This window comes from Protomyctophum parallelum (assembly GCF_964188405.1).
Source record: "Protomyctophum parallelum genome assembly, chromosome: 17".
Classification (NCBI taxonomy): domain Eukaryota; kingdom Metazoa; phylum Chordata; class Actinopteri; order Myctophiformes; family Myctophidae; genus Protomyctophum; species Protomyctophum parallelum.
Window position 1 is genome coordinate 4,097,120 of NC_139719.1, and position 22,500 is coordinate 4,119,619.

General features: G+C 43.8%; 1 protein-coding gene across 1 annotated transcript in view; it reads right to left on the reverse strand.

Moving 5' to 3' along the window:
• LOC310874472 (protocadherin-15-like) overlaps window positions 1-22,500 on the reverse strand; it is a 282,612-nt gene that overhangs the window by 172,292 nt on the left and 87,820 nt on the right. The window contains exons 5-9 of the mRNA XM_083787282.1: window positions 19,357-19,517; window positions 18,328-18,483; window positions 13,686-13,805; window positions 9,218-9,328; window positions 3,155-3,325 (exon numbers count right to left, since the gene is read on the reverse strand). Coding sequence (XP_083643408.1) covers window positions 3,155-3,325; window positions 9,218-9,328; window positions 13,686-13,805; window positions 18,328-18,483; window positions 19,357-19,517 — 719 coding nt within the window. The remainder of the gene's footprint in view (window positions 1-3,154; window positions 3,326-9,217; window positions 9,329-13,685; window positions 13,806-18,327; window positions 18,484-19,356; window positions 19,518-22,500) is intronic.

The following is a 22,500-nucleotide window of genomic DNA, read 5'->3' on the forward strand; positions in this document are numbered from 1 at the left end:
CACCACACAGACTTTCATAATATAATCACAGCACCAAAAATAAACTGTAAAACACTGCTTTTGATACTTTGTCATTTTGCTATAAATCGCTATGCTTCTCAGCCATGTAGACATCTACTATATAATGTGCCACGTTTCTGCGTACGTGCGTACGTGTGTGTGCGTGCGTGCATGAGTACGTGTGTGTACGGTTGTAATGCACCGTACACCATGGGTGACGGCAGACTGCTGGGCGAGCGCTGGCACTTTGGCACTGACTCTGCCAGACGGTATTGAGTTCACAAGTTCACAGAAGTAGCTTGTGAAACAAGTAGTGTGAAGCAAGGTTCTATCTGGCAGAGTCAGGTTACAACCCTATACTATACTATTATCCTGTCTTCCGCACGCACGCACGTTGCACGCGCACACACACAAACATTTCGATTTCTTTATTTGTATCCACAAATTAAAATTAATTTGACAAGGAAACAAATATAACGGGGTTGACAGTTCATGTTCACTTAAGGATACACATGGCACCTCCTTCTCCACACAGACAAACTGCCTATAACAGCCGAAACAGAACAGTATTTGGCAAGTTCTTTGGCTTTGCTTTTTGCCATGCCAGCTCATGGTCAGTTTATGCACATGGCCCAGGCTTCCGAATATCAGTATGGCAAATCTACAGCGATACCCCAAGTTTGTTATACTTCCAAGTAATGGTTGATACTTAGAATATTTATCTTGGAATGCCTGGTCCATGTACAAATCAAAGACACAGCCCACCTCCAGAATCAGGACGGGTGGGGATGATATTGTGATATTGTGATCACTATATTACTGTTTTTTTCATTGGCACTGTCAAGGTTTCAGCCTCCAGGAAGAAACCTCAAATGCAAAGGGAAGACATCATTGCACATAACAACCAAACCAAGGGATCCTATGAAGTACCGTCACCTCATAAACACATAAAAAGCTGGAAAAAAAGGCAAAGAATCACGGCACTCCATCTTTAAAATAACGTTTTCTTCACTGGAGCAACTTGTGTTTAAAATGACTAGTTCAATTCAGTCAAACAGTCTAGGTTCTGTAAATCTAGAGGTGAAAGAAGGTAATGAAGACTTGAAATATGACTGACAATATATAAGCAAGAGACACTCCACTGCATGCTTATTCCAATCAATAACACCACCAGCAAGAAAACATGAATAATAGCAATAGACTATTGTAAAATGACCATGCCAATGTTGACATCATTATAATGTGACTGACAGCAAACAGTTGTGGTTAATGAAAAACCTTGTAGTGGAGACAGACAGACAGACAGACAGACACACTGGCAGGCAGGCAGGCAGCGATGCGATGTTAGCTACACGCCACAAATACCCTGCTGGGACTATGGAGCCAATGGTCGATCATATTAATCACACAGCTACAGGTAAATCACCGTCACAGACACTAGACGATGTTGGCTATGTGTCGGTTAAAAAAAAAGAAATGCAAATTTGACACATTCCGACCCAGAGCTTAAATGGCCTTAACCCATTCTAACCGGGCACCCATTTTGGTGTTGGCATCATGTTATGCTTTAGCTATTGAAAAATAGCAGACCTACAAGCTCATATCGCGCCACCGAGTGGCGCGATACGAGCTTGTAGGTCTGCTATTTTTTTTTTAAATCGAAGAACGACTGACATTTTTTAGAATCTGATCTCAGGTCAGAATGGGTTCGTCAGACCAGCGTGTGTCCAGTGTAAACCTCGTATGAATCTGATCTCAGGTCAGAATGGGTTAAGGCTTAAATGTGCCATTTGAGAAACTGTCAAAAGCACGTTCAGTGACATGACGCAAGTCAAGGCAACGCGACTACTTGGAGACAGATGTAACACTTCCTCATCTATCATTATACGATTTTTCCCCAAACTATGGGATTTGTGCTCGTGTTCAATGCACACATGTGAATATGACTGAAACTGGAGTGGGACTGGGAATTTAGTTTCATAATTACATACGGTATGGATGAATGAGTCTTTACCCAGCAAACGGGCAAGCATAATTGCATGGACTGTGATTTTCTTCCGCTCCATTGGCTTTAACTGCCATTGGCTACGTTTAAATGCAATTGCTTGTCATTCAAGTATTAAAAATTATTATTATTCCGTTATTTCCTGGCAGTTTAAAATTGTAGCGTGTCCTCTGGTATGTACGTACTGTACTGTATATGTACTGTAGGTATGGAGGACAGTTGGGGACAGTGTGTGTGTGTGTGTGTGTGTGTGTGTGTGGTGGGGGGTGCACTTGAGCAATAGTAGCAGCAATGTTCAGTTAGGCATGGCTGCTCTGCTGACTTGGCACGTGTGTCACGAACACACTGCCCCACTTGCCACCATCATGCACATACAGGTGTGTGTGTGTGTGTGTGTGTGTGTGTGTGTGTGTGTGTGTGTGTGTGTGTGTGTGTGTGTGTGGGTGTGTGTGTGTGTGTGTTTGTGTGTGTGCGTGTGTGTGTGTGTGTGTATGTACGTATGTATGTGTGTGTGCATGCATGTCCGTCTTAAGGCATGAATGGCCTGCTGACTTGTCAGGGTGAAGGATTCCATCTATAGCCACATCATGTCGTTTACAATATGGTGTTGTAAATCGCTGTGGATTACAGCGTCAGCTAAATGCCTCCGATGTCAATCTTAAGACATAATACAGTACATGGCTGCATAAGCGCAAAGGTACACGTACATATTATAGCGTAGTTTTTTGGCAGATTAAAACAGGATAAAAGTGGAAAGTGCGCAATGAGTTTTTACTTTTTGAGGCCTATATCAGATTTATTTTTTATCAAACATTGAATTCGTTTTAACCCATTCTGACCGGGCACCCATTTTGGTGTCAGCATCATGTCATGCTTTATCTATTTAAAAATAGCAGATCTACAAGCTCATATCGCGCCACCGAGTGGCGCGATACGAGCTTGTAGGTCTGCTATTTTTTTTAAATCGAAGAGCGACTGACATTTTTAGAATCTGATCTCAGGTCAGAATGGGTTCATCAGACCAGTGTGTGTCCGGCGGAAACCTCGTATGAATCTGATCTCAGGTCAGAATGGGTTAAATGCATAGAGTAATATTGCCTGTGTGGTGTTTCCATCAATTCTAGCCTCTCAAGAGTCTCAAGAACTTACCAGATCAGTAAGTTCCAGTATATTAGCCCTGTATGTAATGGGACTACAGTCTCTGGTATTTCCCACCAGGGCACACGGTAGAAACATGGGTCCCAGGTCATCCCCGTCCAACACGTCCACGGTGAGCGTCGTGGTGGCTGTGCGGCGGTCACTGGGGTACGGCGCTCGGTCCTGGGACAGAGGGAGAGCGACATGAAGACAGTGAGGGGATAGAAAGTGGATAGAGCAATAGGGAAATGTACAATTCTAACCCATTCTGACCTGAGATCAGATTCATACGAGGTTTTCCACTGGACACACACTGGTTTGATTAACCCATTCTGACCTGAGATCAGATTCTAAAAATGTCAGTCGTTCTTCGATTTTTCAAAAAATAGCAGACCTACAAGCTCGTATCGCGCCACTCGGTGGCGCGATATGAGCTTGTAGATCTGCTATTTTTCAATAGCTAAAGCATAACATGATGCCAACACCAAAACGGGTGCCCGTTCAGAATGGGCTAATACTTACTTAGTTTAGCTATAATCTTATTGAGTTGGATTATGTTTTCAATGCCTCCACCAATGACAGCTGTGCCAGGAGGCGTTATGTTTTCAGGTAACGTTCGACGAGTCCATCCGTATAAAATAAATACTTAAAGGTTTTATGACATTAATTTTCTTTTCTTTTTCTTTTTCTTTTTTCTTTTAGGTTTTATGACCTCAATTACACCCAAAAAACCTGAACTTTGAACATTCAGTGGATTTTCTGTGGTCTGAAGTTTTCTTTGGGGTTTTTTGGGCCTTTTTGAGCTACAATGGAAACAGGCAACACAGTGAAACAGTGACATCTGCTGGCAAACCCCATTGACATATATGGGATTTGCAGTAAGTGACGTCACTTACTGCCGGCAAATCAGAGCACCTGTTTGAGCCAGAAAACCCCAGATCACAGAAAATCTACTGAATGTTAAAAGTTCATGTTTTTTGGGTGCAATTGAGCTTAGAAAACCTAAAAAAAGACAAGAACAATTCCAAAACCTTTTTTTTTAATGTCACAATCCCTTTAACCCATTCTGACCGGGCACCCATTTTGGTGTCAGCATCATGTTAAAAATAGCAGATCTACAAGCTCATATCGCGCCACCGAGTGGCGCGATACGAGCTTGTAGGTCTGCTATTTTTGAAAAATCGAAGAGCGACTGACATTTTTTTAATCTGATCTCAGGTCAGAATGGGTTCATCAGACCAGTGTGTGTCCGGCGGAAACCTCGTATGAATCTGATCTCAGGTCAGAATGGGTTAAAACACTCCTTACAACACTACATAGACATGGACGCAAACTGCAAGTCATTCTTGGCAGAGGCATTATAAGCACAATGCGGTATCTGCAGTCCTTTCTTTCTAGTATCAGTATTGTTTTCGTGAAGAATGGAAAGAGAAGATGTTGTGTGGACCTGCAGCCTATAACCCCGCCAAGGACCTTGTAAATAAAGGCCATCGTGCTCAGCACTTGACCCACTCAGACAAGAACAATCGACCGCCAAGCATGACTAATACACCATCTTACGCTTAAGATGGAAATCAAGAAAGGTATTGACCCATTCTGACCTGAGATCAGATTCATACGAGGTTTCCACTGGACACACACACACTGGTCTGATGAACCCGTTCTGACCTGAGATCAGATTCTAAAAATGTCAGTCGTTCTTCGATTTTTCAAAAAATAGCAGACCTACAAGCTCGTAGCGCGCCACTCGGTGGCGCGCTATGAGCTTGTAGATCTGCTTTTTTTCAATAGCTAAGGCATGACATGATGCTGACACCAAAATGGGTTCCCGTTCAGAATGGGTTAACTCAGTTTCATTTATTGTCATATTTCATTATCATGGCATAAAGTGTCAACAGCATTATAACACTCACAAAAATCAAAGCATTACAAAGAAATTGCATTTGTCCCTCAACCATTCGTTTTGTTATAGCACAAGCTCACCCGCCTTATTCCCCCTAAAGCAGCATTTCCCTGAGGCACAGTGGCATGTCTGCATGTTTTGGATATTATTCGGTAGACCTGTGTGGCCCAGGTCTACTGTCATTATATTGAGACGCACGCTCGTCCACTGCTATTTGCCTCGCTTCAGATGGCAGAAGCAATGTCACACTCACAGATACTTTGTTTCTTCTGCATGATCCAGACTGGACCCAGTGGACAACACACAGCTACGACACAGCCTATATGCCTTCTCCCATGGTACTGTACCGTGGGATAAAGTAGCTGTGGTATGTACTGTACATCCTAAATCATGACACGCAATTCCTGCCGTCAAAATATGACCCCCAGTCAAAAAACACTTTGTTTGAAATAGACACTAGTGTTGTAGTCGAGACCACCTAAAGCGAGACCAAGACAAGACCAAGACCTAGGAGGGTCAAGACCAAGACCGATGCGAGCTTATGGGGCCGAGACCAAGACCAAGACCAAGACCTGGAGGGTCGAGACCGAGACCGAGACCAAGACCGATGCGAGCCTAGGGGGCCGAGACCAAGACCAAGACCAAGACCTGGAGGGTTGAGACCGAGACGAGACCACAAGACAAAAAAGGCGAGAAGCGCGAGACCGAGACAAGACCGAGACCACGAGACATGGTCTCGAGACGAGACCATGTCTCGAGAACTACAACACTCTATGAACGTCATGCAGCGCTGTTCTCCGTAAACAGCTGTCTTTAATTAATTAATGTGAATGGGCTCCTCTCAGTCCTTGCGATCGGGTTGATATAATAGAACGTTTTGCATCTCGTCTCGAGTGGTCTCGGTGGGGGAAGAGACCCGAGACAATTGGTCAGAGACCAAGACAAGACCGAGACAAATGAGGGGCGAGACCGAGACGAGACCACAAGACAAAAAAAGGTGAGAAGCGCGAGACCGAGACAAGACCGAGACCACGGAAATTTGGTCTCGAGACCTAATAGACACTCATGAATAAATATCAACATCCTAATACTGTATGAGCTACAGTACAGTACAGGGGGTGGCGATTGGACGTCCCTGAAGCACCAGCTGGTCGACTGAGGGAATGCTATTGAAGCACATGCTGGTTGATAGTGACGTTGTGGCCGTGCATGTTCCAAGCGCTGACTGTCCAGTGCCCCTTCTTCTGCCCCAACGTCCCTTTCCTTTCCCAGCACTGAAGTATTCTCTGGGGGGGGTTTCCCTGCCATGTCTGAGGTCTCAATTTTGCTGTCCCAGGAGTGGAGGAATTCCCTGGAGGGATTTCAGCCGGCTTCACTCTATCCGTCTATCCGTTTGACCTGCGTTCTCAATTCCCAGCGTGCTCTGCTTGGCTGCTATAAGGTATTGTGAATGTATGCTAATGCGAAGGCATAAAGTATCAGAGGCACGTATAGAGACACCTGTTTGCAGCAGAGCTCTCTCTCTCTCTCTCTCTCTCTCTGTTCAGTTGAGTTGAGTTCCGATCAGTTCACTTTATTGGCATGGGAGATCTTCTCATCTGCACTTCTTCCCTGATCTGCCTCATCTCCTGTTTAAAAATCTCCCCCATTGTGCTGGCCACAGTCCAGAGAGCAGGCAGACCGGCCTCTCTGTGTCACTTTCGATTGTGGGTTCCATCTGCACTTAAGTTTATTATCTCCAACGGTGTGAATCTGTCTCTCAACTCAACAAGTGAGCAGGGCTCCGCAGTGGGGTTTAATTGACTCTCTAAGTGCGGTTCTGTGACATGAATTTGCAATTCTCCTGTATCTCTTTCTCTCTGATTCTGGAGAGTTACTGTCATCCATCATTACTGTTCTTGTAGAGGATTATATTGGTTTACAATTTAAAATGTAGGAATAAAATGAGAGCATTATCTCTGGGTTTATCCCCCCTGTCTACCTTGAACTAAAACCTTCTGTCTTAACAGAGGGGTAGTGATCTATTATGTGCCATGCCTGGAGATTGTCGGTGTGGAATGAGGTTTGATTCGTTTGAATCTTTTCACATAGTCAGCGAACATTGTTTTCTGTCTTCAGGAACTCTGTTTTCAGAATCCAACTTTGTTGGATTCTGTTCATAGGCCTACTGTATGCATGTCATGGGGTGCCTAAAAGGCGTGTGAAGGGGAGGCTGTGGAGCTCTGCTTCCATTGTAACGGCAGTCTTTTCACATGGGAAGCAACACTACACCTGTGTAATCGCCATTAGATCGCAGGGTCACGCTGTGCTCCTCATGTGACTATGGCGCTGTGCAGAAACACGTTCAACACAGTTCAACACTGTCGGCGAGCAGGGGTGTCAGTGAGACGAGCATGAACACGACATTTTCACGGGATTGCGCCTGCACCTCCACACCTGCCCGCAAGTCTCTCGATGAAAATGAATATATATCCCATTCTGACCTGAGATCAGATTCATACGAGGTTTCCGCCGGACACACACTGGTCTGATGAACCCATTCTGACCTGAGATCAGATTCTAAAAATGTCAGTCGCTCTTCGATTTTTCAAAAATAGCAGACCTACAAGCTCGTATCGCGCCACTCGGTGGCGCGATATGAGCTTGTAGATCTGCTATTTTTAAATAGCTAAAGCATAACATGATGCTGACACCAAAATGGGTGCCCGTTCAGAATGGGATATATAGGCACGTCAATCACTCCCAAAGACCTAAAATGCCTTTAAAGTTTAAGTTCTTTCACATCTCCTTCACCTCAGGGTTACTTGAGGTGGCAGCCAAGTCATACGTTTTAAATCCAATTCATAATAGTTCGGTATCCATGTTTTTAAGATGTAGATGAGCTTCACCAACCCAGCTTCATTCACAAACTGCACTCATAATTTACTATAGTTCCAGATTGGACAGGGAGGCCACGACGTTATTAGACTCTGTCTTGTTACAGTAAATATATCATGGGCCCTCCTTTGTTAATTTAATTCGTAGCTATAGACGCCAAAGCTCTTACTCTCAGAAGCGTAGCGCCCATTGGGCCACTTGGGCACAGGCCCAGTCAATTGAGATCTTGCCCGGTCTAGCTTCTGAAAGATGTGGGCGAAAAACAAAACAACAAAAGATACAGATTGGCAGCCCCATCACCCCTATGCATGCAACTCTGTTGTAGCCAACCACAGCAAGCCGCCTTTGTTTTCAAAAGCTTTTAGCCTTCTTTCTTTTTAAAAGCTTGTGTAGACACAGGTGTTGTAAATCAGTGTCTTACTTTGATCATTTAGTATAATAAACAAAAATAAATAAATAAAAATGTTTGAACCAAAAGGTAAAGCAGTCATTCCTCATCCGAGGACATTTGCTTCTATTTATTGTAAATACGTGCTCTCTCTGGAACTGTGTTCTTAATACTACTGCAGTAAGTCATTCAGAGCATTCTTTCATATGACACTGTGAATGCACTATATATATATACATAACATCCCTCTTTGCCACAACCATTCCTAAAACAACTCTCAAACTAGGTGGACCTTGGATTGTGATATTAATTCCTGAATTTCTCCGGCGAGGAATACTGCTTCTATTCAACCCTGCCTTAGCTACTGCAGCATATGCTTACTGACCTATTCAGTGGCTGAGTGAGGATGAGATGTTTCGCATCTCATCACATTTATGAATCTGTATGGCAAGTATGTTAATTGTATGTTAAAACAATATATTTGTATTAACTAGACACAGGATCTGACACTAATTTATTCCCTGAGCAAGCAGTTAGGCTCTATTAACTCAATGGTAAATAATTCAGCAGCGCGGGAAACCAGGTTCAAATCCGGTGTAGAAGAGGAAAGTTACATAGTTCAGGTTGAACCTGTAGAAAAAAGGAATTATTCCAAACACGTGTTGTGTACCGAGATTGGCTGGGAAGTCAAAGCAAGCTCCGTTACCACGGACATGCACAAGACCATATTCACTTCTGTGTTTACAGTCATCGCGCTGACTCGCACACAGTATGAGTGCTCAAAACTCTGAATGTTAAGAGACACATAGTTAAGACACTTTTCGCTCAAAGCATAAACTGACCATAAAACTGATCTCTGAGCATCGGCACTTCATATTGACAAACACAGACACACGATGGGACTTACATTAGCTTGTATGATGACCAGGTATCGTGTTATCTCCTCATAGTTGAGTCTCTCTTTCAGCACCACAGAGCCAGACAGAGTCAGTGGGATGTCAAAGGTTGTGTTGGCCGTCTGAAACGCACACAAACAATTATTCCAACAACACAGATTAATACAGACCTACTTAACCCTCTAAGACCCAGCGTTGCTTTTTAGCAACAATTTTATTTTATTTTATTACTAATTATTATTATTTTTTTCTGTTCTTTTTTCACCTAAACGTCATCAGTGATGTTCATTGCAATGCCATTTCAATGCCATTGGTCATGATATTTGCATATAAATACCCCCCACAGAGGCTGAAATTCACACAAATAAAAAATGTCTGGACTCTGTGCAATTTTGAACATTTTTAACCTAAGACTTTTGACCTTTACCCTAATAAAAGTAGGTAAAATAATTGTAATATATGTTTTTTTGTGATCATTAGAATGTCTAGAACATGTTTTATTCATTATTGTGAAAGATATCCCCAAAATGTAAATTATTAATTCATTATATTATTATATAATTATTATAAAATTTTCATCAAACTTTATTCTTTTATTTTCTTTTTAAATTTAACTTTTTAGTCTTAGTCCTAGTAGTACAAAGTAGTAGTAAGGTTGAAATCTATTTTTTGCAAGTAGAAATTAATGCAGGTGTTGGAGGGTTAAAGTAAACGATAAAAATGTAATTCTTTAGAAAGCAGTGCTTGAGTTGATTATTTATTTAACACTCAAATGATTGAAGATGTAAAAAAAGGTCACCTCATTTAGAATCTCATGTTATTATAAGAATTTGATATGAAACCTTTGTAATACTGGTTAAAACTAGTTCTATCTCCTTTGATTTCTAATCACAGGGAGGTTGCATAATTATGCTGAGAGCATTCGCTCTTGGGACATGCAGCTCCCTATCTGCCACAGAGGGTTTTTGCCATAGCCTATCCAAATAATAACGTTGGCAGATAGCCAGCTATCTGCTAGAGCTATCTGCCAAAGGTCAAGGGGAAAGAGCCCTTTTGGGTCTCTTTCCCTTTCTTTATCTTTATCTTTTAAACGAGAAACGACACAGCTGTTCCGAGTTGTAATTAATGCACCAAACCTCTTCAAATTTGGCAAATGTCGAGTAATGAATATCCTCGTGAAAGTATTATGAATATCCCATATCACGACGAATCAGATAAAGTTCCCCACAGAGAAGACTTGCAAAATGACTGAGGCCATGACACTGAAAGGCTGTGAGACAGCTGGAAGAACATCTCGGGCATATCGTTATGGGATGTCAAGAATGATGAATGAAATGCCAACCTTGATGTCAGGGTGACACAGACCAAACGTTTCTAGAGTAATTGTGAGAGCGTATCAGCTACAACATAGGGGTATAAGATTGGATATTTGAGGTGCGAGGAAGCTCTTTCTCTTTCCTTTCTGCAATCCCTTGTATATCTTAGTATGAATGCGCCACGTCTCTGCGTGTGTGCGTGTGTGGACGGTTGTAATGCATGTAACTTGAGAACCGTTTGCCCCGCCGACTTCACATTCAACACACGTTCCACACACCCCCGCAGGGAGTGCAGTGCCCGGTGTCGAGTTGATCGGACCCACGGAACCACCACAAAAGGCTCTGGACTGGTCAGGCTCTGCCAGTGGGCCTAATCAACCTAAATCCCCCCACCTGTGCAAATTCCCAGCCTCTGCCTCAGCCAATTGATTGCCATGGCAACCCCACACCTGCCAATTGATTACTTAACCAGTCCACTTTTCACAGTCAGTTTGCACTCTTCACACACAGGCAGACAGACAAATACAGAGATCTCCATGTGGGATATGGGTTAAAGGTATATTCAGTGATTTCACTTAATTCAAATATCACTTATTTTTTTGTTTTGTTGTGATAATCCTCAGAGGTGGGACAAAGTCCCAATGTTGCAAGTCCAAGTCGAGTCTCAAGTCTTTGCTCTCAAGTCAAGTCAAGTCTCAAGTCTTTGGCATTCAAGTCCCAAGCAAGTCCAAGTCCTGAACTTTTTGTTTCGAGTCCCAACCAAGTCCTAAGCATTTTGTTTCAAGTCCCAACCAAGTCCTTACCTTTTGTTTCGAGTCCCAAACAAGTCCTACGCATTTTGTTTCAAGTCCCAACCAAGTCCTTACCTTTTGTTTCGAGTCCCAAACAAGTCCTACGCATTTTGTTTCAAGTCCCAACCAAGTCCTTACCTTTTGTTTTGAGTCCCAAACAAGTCCCACCAAGATATAATACTAATTAATGACATGTAAAGATTTACATAAATCATGAGCATTTTCCACAATTCCACAACGATACTGTACTTTTCAATTTCCTCCGTGAGGACAGGGTTTAAAGCACCACTCTGTACAATGGGGTGGTTGTAGTTTGTCTCTCTGCTCTTCTATTGAGCCATTTAGATCATGTCAAAGGTCATGTCTCACCGAGACACAGGATCTGACACAAATTCAATGTTTCCCCTGAGAAAGCAGGCTATTATTATTACAATGGTAAAATGTCATTACTTGCATTGAAACCGTGTTAAAATACAGGGTAGAAGAGGAATGTTACATAATGCCTCGATCCACTTTTTCCACTCCCGATCCGATACCGATCTAAAATCAACAAAACCGATCCGATTACCGATCCGATATCGATCCGATCCAGCACATATTTAAGTCGCTCTATGCTTTCCCAAATCTGTCAGATAGCACACTTTTTTTTATCTTTACCTTTTATTACAGATTTTATAGTCTGGAATGTTGAATCAGGATTGATCAAGTGATAATATTATTACTCAAAACAGAGAACAACACCTCCCCAGAATAATAGTCAACAAACAATAATAGTCAACAAACAAGTTCCACATGAGTAGGTTGAGAATAACTGACCCATTTATTTTTACCAACTTGAGCCTATACTTCAAATGTGGAAGTGTTCTAGTGACAAATTTATTTTATTGTATTCTATGCCTTTTTTATCCATACTATTTATTATTATTAATGCACATTGATCAGGTTTTTTTGTGTTAATACATTTATCAATAGTATAGGTAGGCTATACACATTAATTCTGAATATAAGTTTTTAAACTCATTTGCCCCAATACAGCAGCTGTGTTTTTATGGATCTATCAATGATCATCATTTAAATTTTAAGGACCGAGCAATTTGTATCTCTGGGACCCCAAATTCTTTTTTTGTATTTTTTATATTGTAAAATCAATGTCAATTTAGAGTGTACAATGTCCGTGACAATGTAACTAGTGACGTCCGTTTATTTAAGCATTGGTTAGCACTTAAGCAGATAATCATAGCATGGTCTGTCACATAAGTATTGACAAACAGCGGTCATATTTGTCAACCAAAACTGTTGGGGACTGTGGGGAGATATCATTTTAAGAACATGAGCATGTCGTCATGCTCAGCTGTCAGCTTGTTGCGCTGTTCCGTCTCTCTCGTCTAAGATGTTGACGCTAATCAATGCTAAAGATTAGCTTGCATGGAGCTAAGGCTGAAACTTTGCTGCTGTAGTTGCCACGGTGGCGAATCCATTTTTTCACTCGGCTGTTGGGTCTTTTTTGTTTTTATAATATATAATACACTAGACTGTGCAGCTCTGTAGCGCAACACTGCTGGAGGAATAAAGTCCTTTAGTCCTGGAGTGGAGTACTGGAATGGACTGGAGTGGAGTGCTTGCAGTGCTTTTCGCTGTAGTCCGATCCGATCCAGATCACGTTTTTTGGCTGATATCGACCAGATATCCGATCCGCGGCATCCCTTACATACCAATATTACCAAACCATTTTACATGTCATACAAAAGATAATTATCTGCTGTAAGGTATTAAGTGACTTGAAAATGTTCAAGTCAAGAGGGCTCAAGTCAAGTCAAGTCTCAAGTCCTTGGCGTTCAAGTCAAGTCAAGTCTCAAGTCTTTGGCATTCAAGTCCCAAGCAAGTCCAAGTCTATTTTTGATTTGATCAAGCAAGTCTAAAGTCATCAAAATCGGGACTCGAGTCCAAGTCGAGTATCGAGTCTCGAGTCTCGAGTCCAAGTCCCCACCTCTGATAATCCTCCCTACTATAGAGTGCGCTGACCATATAAGGAGTTCCTCCCTGTCCCCAGTTAACCCCTGGGGGTCAAAAAACCTTAGGTTTCGTTTTTGACTCTCTATCCTGATTGGACGAAAGGCTGGGTCCCAGGCCAAAAACGAAACCTAAGGTTTTTTGAGTGAAATCACTGAATATACCTTTAAAATGGGTGCTATGTCAACGGGTATTGATACTACAGAGAGGGGTCCTTGGGGGGTTCCGAGGGGTCGACAGGAAAACCAGTTAAGATAGCATTACTACTTTAACCCTATAACATATTTATTTGAAAAGACAGACAGACAGACAGACAGACAGACAGACAGACAGACAGACAGACAGACAGACAGACAATCTACCGGATCAATTGGGTTGTACTGGATGGTGTATTCTATCTGTCCATTGGGTCCATCGTCAATGTCCTTTGCTCCGTTGTTCCCCCAGAAACCAGTGAAGACCGTGGTTCCTACAGGCGTCAACTGGAAACACACAGCAATAACACAGACAGATTTTATTCCACTCTGTCAACATAATTAAATAAATCTGACCTGAGATCAGATTCATACGGGGTTCCCACTGGACACACGCCGGTCTGACGAACCCATTCTGACCTGAGATCAGATTCTAAAAATGTCAGTCGTTCTTCGATTATTCAAAAATAGCAGACCTACAAGCTCGTATCGCGCCACTCGGTGGCGCGATATGAGCTTGTAGATCTGCTATTTTTCAATAGCTAAAGCATAACATGATGCTGACACCAAAATGGGTGCCCGGTCAGAATGGGTTAATACATTTCAACTTTAAAGTAAACACCTTGAGCTGACATGGATTTAGCATTCCCTTAGGATGTTGTGATGTTTTGTTTTTTTGTTTGTTTGATGTGTGCGTGTGCGTGTGTGTGTGTGCGTGTGTGTGTGTGTGTGTGTGCGTGTGTGTGTGGGTGTGTGTGTGTGTGCGCGCGCGCATGTGTGCGCACACGTACAGTATGTGCATGTGTAGGACCATTGAATAGATGTCCTTCAGAAAGCAGCAATAACATTAGCATTGTCATCCATCCTGAGCTCTAGCACACGCACACACACACACACACACACACACACACACACACACACTCACACTCACACACACACACACACACACACACACACACACACACACACACACACACACACACACACACACACACACACACACACACACATAGGACCATGGAGACAGGGATCCATGGATGGATATACATAATTAAAGAGTTGATGACGTGTGTCTATACGAGCTGATAAATCACTGAGAACCCTCTTCTTCATCTCATCGCTCCTCCCTGCCTGCAGGGCCCTATACTGTCTATACTATCCCATTCTGACCTGAGATCAGATTCATACGAGGTTTCCACTGGACACACACTGGTCTGATTAACCCATTCTGACCTGAGATCAGATTGTAGAAATGTCAGTCGTTCTTCGATTCTTTCAAAAATAGCAGACCTACAAGCTCGTATCGCGCCACTCGGTGGCGCGATACGAGCTTGTAGATCTGCTATTTTTCAATAGCTAAAGCATGACATGATGCTGACACCAAAATGGGTGCCCGTTCAGAATGGGCTATAGAACAATCACCTCATTCCGGGCATGGACCCACTGTTTACTACTACTAACTACTACAGTGGCTCAGGGGTAGAGTGACCGGATGGGAACCACAAAGTTTCCCTGGTTCGAACCCGGGCTCCCCCAGAGTCAGTGTCGAAGTGTCCTCGAGCAAGACTCTGAACCCCTAATTGCTCCCGATGTGCAGGTTGGTGCCTTGCATGGTTTCCTCCGGCATCGGTGTGTGAATGTGTGAGTGTAATGCACAATCTCTGTAAAGCGCCTTGGATGAAGGCGCTATATAAATGCAACATTTACTACTGCTATTGTACGTACTACTACTCCTATACTCCTCCTCCTCCTGCTAGTAAGACTAATCAAGCCTCATTCACCGCAGCTGTGCCCTACTAACTAACCACTTCAAGGGTGACACAAAAAAGCCATGAACCGAAAAGGTCAAATTAGTCGGGTTTTTGCCGTACATGTTTGATTAGTAATGTAGAAAACACTGTTCGACAACGGTTTCCTACATGAGGCTTAAAGGGATGTTTCACTTTCATTTTGTTTGGGTAATTTCATCGTCTACTCAGACTTATGTGAATAGCCCAGAAAGGTATTAAGTTGCTTGATTCAGTATTTAGATATTTGATATTCATTTTAGCTGCGCTGCCCCCTTCCTATACAAACCCTTCAAACTCCATTATAACCGAGATAGATTCATTGAAAACACCCTTCCTTGGTTGTGGTGAGTGGTGACTCTAATACGGGAGGGGTCCGTGTTTTTTCAATTACTATTTTTTTTTAATGGATCCTTGTTCTTTTCATTGTCCTAAAAATATATAAAAAATATAAAAGGTTATAGAAAAAACACGGCCGCCTCACGTATTAGAAGGACAATATCAGTCACCAGAAGCAAGCACGTGGTTGTTTTCAATTAATCTAACATGATTAAAATGGAGTTTGAAGGTAAAGTTACAATGGATGTACATATCTAAGGAAGACAGCTAAAATGAATATCAAATATCTAAATAGTGAATCAAGCAATTTATTTATTTTTATTTTTCATTAATCATTACGGTATATAGCACTTGATGCCGGAACGTAACTAAATGGTCGATCATTAAAGCAAGCATGTTCTGAACGCTTTTGAGATGTTCAAGTTGGCCCTGATCCAGGGAAGCTTGGAAACCACGGCACTTTAACCCATTCTGCGCGGGAACCCATTTTGGTGTCAGCATCATGTCGTGCTTTAGCTATTGAAAAATAGCAGATCTACAAGCTCATAGCGCGCCACCGAGTGGCGCGCTAAGAGCTTGTAGGTCTGCTATTTTTGAAAAATCGAAGAACGACTGACATTCTTAGAATCTGATCTCAGGTCAGAATGGGTTAATCAGACCAGTGTGTGTCCAGTGGAAACCTCGTATGAATCTGATCTCAGGTCAGTGATGACACTACGCCACGCAGAGTGAGGTGTCAGTGCCAAGTGCATAAAAGTCATTCAACAGGACCGGCTAGTCCGCTCTATGAGCAATCTTTGACAGCGCTACATCCAGGAACTCATAAAAAGCTGCCCTTGGCGCGCTTATAAATAACGTCATTGCTCATCAGACTGTCCATCTCTCGCTCACCAGACACACACAATCACGCACGCACACTCGCTCTACCGTCTCTCGCTCTGTTTCTTAAGTTTTGAACTAACCAAGGTCAAAGTTCAAAGTGTAGGCAGGGCGGTAGTCAACCTTGAACTAATCTGAGTTCCCAGAAGTTTTATCTTTCGCCACTAGGCGGGCGAGAAAGACTTCTGGAGAAAAAAGGACCGTATCCCTGTGAGGGAAGTACGTTGCGCTCAGAATCAGAGCGGACACTCCCCTTTCCGGTCTGAAGCACTGTGCACACCATGAAAATAGTCCGAAGGGAATCCAATTCCAAATTGAATTGTAGTAGGACACCACCGCTCAAGGAGCAATTGTTTCCCTTCGGTCTCATTTAGATGTAGCGCCCACTCCATGTGGAACCCGCCCCTGTCTTTTGATTCGCATTTCATTTGAAACGCAACGCACTGGGCCACGCCCCTGCTGCACAGGATCTGAGGCCAATTTTCCTAGACTAACCTTGAACTTAATTTCAGTCTGACTGGCTCCATTAGCCAGTAACGGTTTTGGAGGGGATTGCATGGGAGAACAATAGCCGACATCGTAATGTCTAGATCCTCCCTAAAAATCTGAATAAATCTATTCTCATTTTTGAATTATTACTCCCATACGAATGAATGTACTCTCATTTTTAAGTTATTACCCCCAAACTGCTCATGCCTGGCTCGGCTTGGCGGAGGAATCATATATCAGACTTTTTTACGATCTGTCTCCTAAATTGTCCTGTGGTCGTCCAGGTGAACGGAGCGAATAATCTTTTGGGGAAGTGATGAGAAAGTGGAGAGTTGGAGTTGGCTTCGGAGACTCTGACAGAGTGAGAGTGAGGGAGAGAGAGAGAGAGAAAGAGAGGGGGGGGGGAGATAGAGAGGGAGGGAGGGAGAGAGCAGAGAAACGGGAAGAGATATTGACTTGGACAGGTTGTGGGGTCTATCGGTATAGTGAGATCGTCTAGCTGGCCAGCCCAGTGGTGCGCACTAGCAGTGATGAACACACTTACACTTCTCCGATGTGAGTCTGAGCATGGTCTTTTAAGCCCTTGCCTTCCGTAGCATCATGACACTCTCATCGGCGCTGGAAGAGTGTGTGTGTGTGTGTGTGTGTGTGTGTGTGTGTGTGTGTGTGTGTGTGTGTGTGTGTGTGTGTGTGTGTGTGTGTGTGTGTGTGTGTGTGTGTGTGTGTGTGTGTGTGCGTGCGTGCGTGCGTGCATGCGTGCGTGCGTGAGGAGCTCATTACAGCACGGTATGGACAACATCCTCTAGAAGTACCTGCACTGCCAATCAGGTCAATACCTCATGTGTTTGAGTCAGGGGGCATCGCCATGCTGGCTTGTGGTGGACATTTTTGTCAAAAGATGAGTGGACAATAATATTACAAGAAACTCTCAGAGTTAAGGGGGTCCCAAATAAAACATTTGATAACCTCTAGTAGTAGTTCCAGGACGTAGTACATTAGTGTCATAGATATTCTGAAGAAAACCTGGAGACTTGACATCATTCAGTAATTGGGTCTTATGATCACAATAAGAACATTATATAATGGCATGTGGAAAATGTAATATTTTGTATTGCCATGGATAGTCTTTGCCACGGCAAAAGTTTGGCCGTGTACGGACATGACCCCTGGTTGAGTCCTGAGACAGAGAGAGAGAGGGAGAGAGAGAGAGAGAGAGAGAAATGGTCCGGACGACAGATAGGGAGCAAGACAGCTGTGTGCGAGTGTGTGTGTGTTTGTGTCTACATGTCTGAGTAGGTTATGTTTGATGAATGTACCTCATTGATGGCGACATAGTATCTGGGCTGCTGGAAGCGGGGAGCATTGTCGTTGCGGTCTCGTACTACAATGCGGACCTCATGCAAGATCACAGTGCCTATCAGCTCGTTGGTGCATTGCACCTGAACCACAATGGACTGAATGTAGGAGGGGGGCTGGAGGAGAGAGAGAGAGAGAGAGACAGAGAGAGAGAGAGAGCATGATTGTTAGTCTGTTGTTATAACTACATTAATAATTAGCTATAAGCATCTGTTCATTGAATACACAGGTTCACCTCAGACAACCAACCAAGATGAAGCCATAGCGGAGAGCAGACTAAAAGCATTATGCAAACTACAGATTGATGTTTCAAAGGAGCGCCGGTAAAACTACATCCAATCTAGGCTTTTGGATTCATTTTCGAAATGACATGAACTAATGAACCAGTGTGTTCTCTGCGTGTACGCTGCTGCGTACCTATTTTCAAAAGGAAAAAAAGTTGAATGGAAAATAAGTTGTACCTCTGTCTGTTTGGTGAAAGTCTTTAGATCAGTAAATAGCATTCATTTTGCATTCATCAAGAGTTGTACTTGTCCTGCCTCTCACCATTTGATGTTTGTGATAAACAATATGAATAGGTTTTGGTTTTAACTGAATCTTTGGCTGACACCACAAACTATAGGGGGGAATTGACCTAAATTGGGGAGAAAATAAGAAAGATGAAAATAAGTTTAGATACCAGTATAGTTGAAGTGTTATGCTATGTGTTCAGAAGTTAGTTCCTTTTGGACGCCCACTGCCAATCCCCCTTGAGATCAAGCAGGTTTGTTCAAATATGTTTATTAAAGTACCCTGCTAACAGACCGATAGACATTATGGCAAAAACAATAATAAAGAACAAATGAGCATAACGTTGCAACCAGGCCTTCAGGCCATACATTGTTGAAGGCGGAAGCGTCTGTCCATTTAAGCCCACACAATGTTTAACGCTCTTTGGGGGGAATCTACCTGCTAGACTGGACAAGAGAGCTAGAGGGAAACAGTCTTACATCTCTGTCCAGGAGCCGTCCTGTGCTGTTGAGATACAGGGCTTGTTTGGAAGGGTCCAGAATGACCCAGTGGTCATTGTTGTCCCTCAGAGACAGCGAGATGGTACGTTCCGGCCCCTCCGCCACGCCATTGATCTGCATGTTCTCAACCAACAACGTTCCTGGAAATAATGGCGCACAGATACAAGTTATTCGTTTAGGGAGACAATGCAAGCAGAACAGCGCCAGTAGCGCTCAAGGGTAGTGTCATTATTCCATTAACATTTTTATTCAGAAACTGTAGTGTAGGCACCAGGGGGGGCAGTCAGACAGATATTTTGTGAAGCCACTAAGGAAATCGGGATTTCCTGAAAATTCATATAATGGCCTGTTGTGGCGCTGTCATTGGGCCCAAAAAAACCATAGAGATCCATGTATTTGGGCCCAACTTCACCTAGACTGTATTACCTTAATAAACATGGTCATGGATACTTTCTGCTTCCAGTCACTAGTTTAAAGTCTAATTTCTAATGTCATAATATTCTTTTTGGAAAATTATGGTCCCATTTATTAAAATAATTACCATAAAGTCGCGTATGTTCTGAGGGGCGTGGCTACCGTTACAGTCTATGAACGGGATCCCCCACCCACTGGAGTCAAAATAAAAACCAACGAAAAAGAAGGGGGAAGTCCCGCCTCATTGTCTGGGCCAGCCAATGGCTCAGCTGGGCCCAAACGGATCTAGAAAGATGGCGATTTACAATTCAAGGACTGGCAGGCTTCATTTTACGTCCATATCAGACCCGGAGAACGCTTTGTCCATATTTTCTTTACAGTCTATGGTAGGCACACAGAGCATAGCCTTCCTCAGTGTTTAGAGCAGTGGTTTCCTGCAGCTAAATGATTTACAAAATCAGTTTGACTGCACTTTAACCCTATACAATGGCTATTTGAAAATAGCCAGTCTACAAGGTTCAGGTTCAGGTTCAGGTTTATTTGTCATTTGTATAGATACAGAGTATACATACAATGAAAATTATTTTGCTCAGAGCACTCTCAGTCTTACATACACAGGACATAAACAAACAGCTATAGTGCAAGAAAAGACAAAAAACAGGAAAAGAAAAGTGCAAGTGAAGTGAAGTGCAATACAGTTCAAGGTCAGCTGTTCAGCAGCCTGACTGCCTGAGGGTAAAAACTGTTACTGAGACGGGTGGTACGAGATTTGATGCTCTGGTAGCGTTTTTTGGAAGGGAGTTTGAACAGGGTATTTGCGGGGTGGCTGGTGTCTTCCATGATGTTATGGGCTTTTGTCTTACAGCGAGTGGTGTAGATCAGGGGTTCCCAAACTTTTTTGGACCAGGTACCCCTTTTGGGGTAGATATTTTCCAGGTACCCCCTCATCCTCGCAAAACAGATAACAATATATTTACAACCACAAGCAGTGTTTCCTGCAGGAAAAAGCTTTGGCATGGTGCTGGGCGCAGGCCGCAGGGGGGCCTTCTTGTGTCGAACATTTTGATTAATGAATTAATTTGATTCAATAATTAATTAATAAGATTAATAAATTAAGATTAATTTGTATTATTGCTCTTGTATTGCTATTGGAGACACTGGGGGGACACTGGGCAGGCACTGGGGAGGCACTGGGGAGACACTGGGGAGGCACTGGGGAGGCACTGGGGAGCATGGGGAGGCACTGGGGAGACACTGGGGAGGCACTGAGGGGACACTGGGGAGGCACTGGGAAGGCACTGAGGGGACACTGGGGAGACACTGGGGAGCATGGGGAGGCACTCAGGGGGACACTGGGGAGGCACTGGGGGGACACTGGGGAGGCACTGGGAAGGCACTGAGGGGACACTGGGGAGACACTGGGGAGGCACTCAGGGGGACACTGGGGAGGCACTCGGGAGGCACTCAGGGGGACACTGGTGAGGCACTGGGGGGACACTGGGGAGGCACTGGGGAGGCACTCAGGGGGACACTGGGGAGGCACTGGGGAAGCGCTGAGGAGAAACTGCAGCCACTGGGGAGACATTGGGGAGGCACTGGGGAGGCACTCAGGGGACACTGGGGAGGCACTGGGCGGACACTGGGCAGACACTGGGGAGGCACCATGGCGGACACTGGGGAGGCACTGGGGAGGCACTGGGCGGACACTGGGCAGACACTGGGGAGGCACCATGGCGGACACTGGGGAGGCACTGGGCGGACACTGGGCAGACACTGGGGAGGCACTGGGCGGACACTGGGCAGACACTGGGGAGGCACTGGGCGGACACTGGGCAGACACTGCAGGGCAGACACTGGGGTGGCACTTGAGGAGGCACTGGGGAGGTACTGGACATTTCATATCACACACACCATGATTCACTAGCCCCCTCAAAAAGGAGGGGGCTTGGGTACCCCCTGGCTATGCGTCGCGTACCCCTAGGGGTCTGCGGACCCCACTTTGGGAACCGCTGGTGTAGATGTTATGGAGACTGGGTAGTTCTGTAGTGCCGATGATTTTAGCTGCTGTTTTAATGGTCCTCTGCAACCTATTGCAGTCCTGAGCGGTTGTGTTACCGTACCACACTGTGATACAGCCAGTTTAGACACTTTCAATTATACAGCGATAAAAGTTCACTAGTCCTTTTGTACTTAAGCCAAATGTTTAAGGCGCCTCAGAAAGTACAGTCGCTGCTGCGCCTTCTTGAGGATGTACTCGTTGTCGAGTGACCATGTGAATGTGTCTGTGATATGTATGCCCAGGAATTTAACGAATTATCAACTATGTCAAGCTTGTAGATGATCTGCAAATTTCCAATACAAATCTTGAAAATTGAATATTCTTAACACATTTTAACAAAACACATTTTGTAATGGCAGACATATTCATTTAGAGATGAGCGTTCACAGCCCCAGTGAGTCATCCGTCATCAATTAAAAGTGGCTGCCAAGTGGCAAACAAAACTTTACGAGCGATGTAGCTGGACATAAATAAAGAGACGATCTGCAAGGAAGCCTCCTGCATCTCCTCTGCCAAATGAAACAGATGTAGTACAGTACATTTATTAGTTGAAGATTTATTGTATCCATACCAAGTCAGCAGGGGCATCATTTGGGGTTCAATTGACACCTGGCTTTCACATTTAACTTATTTTCTCCACCAATGTTTTA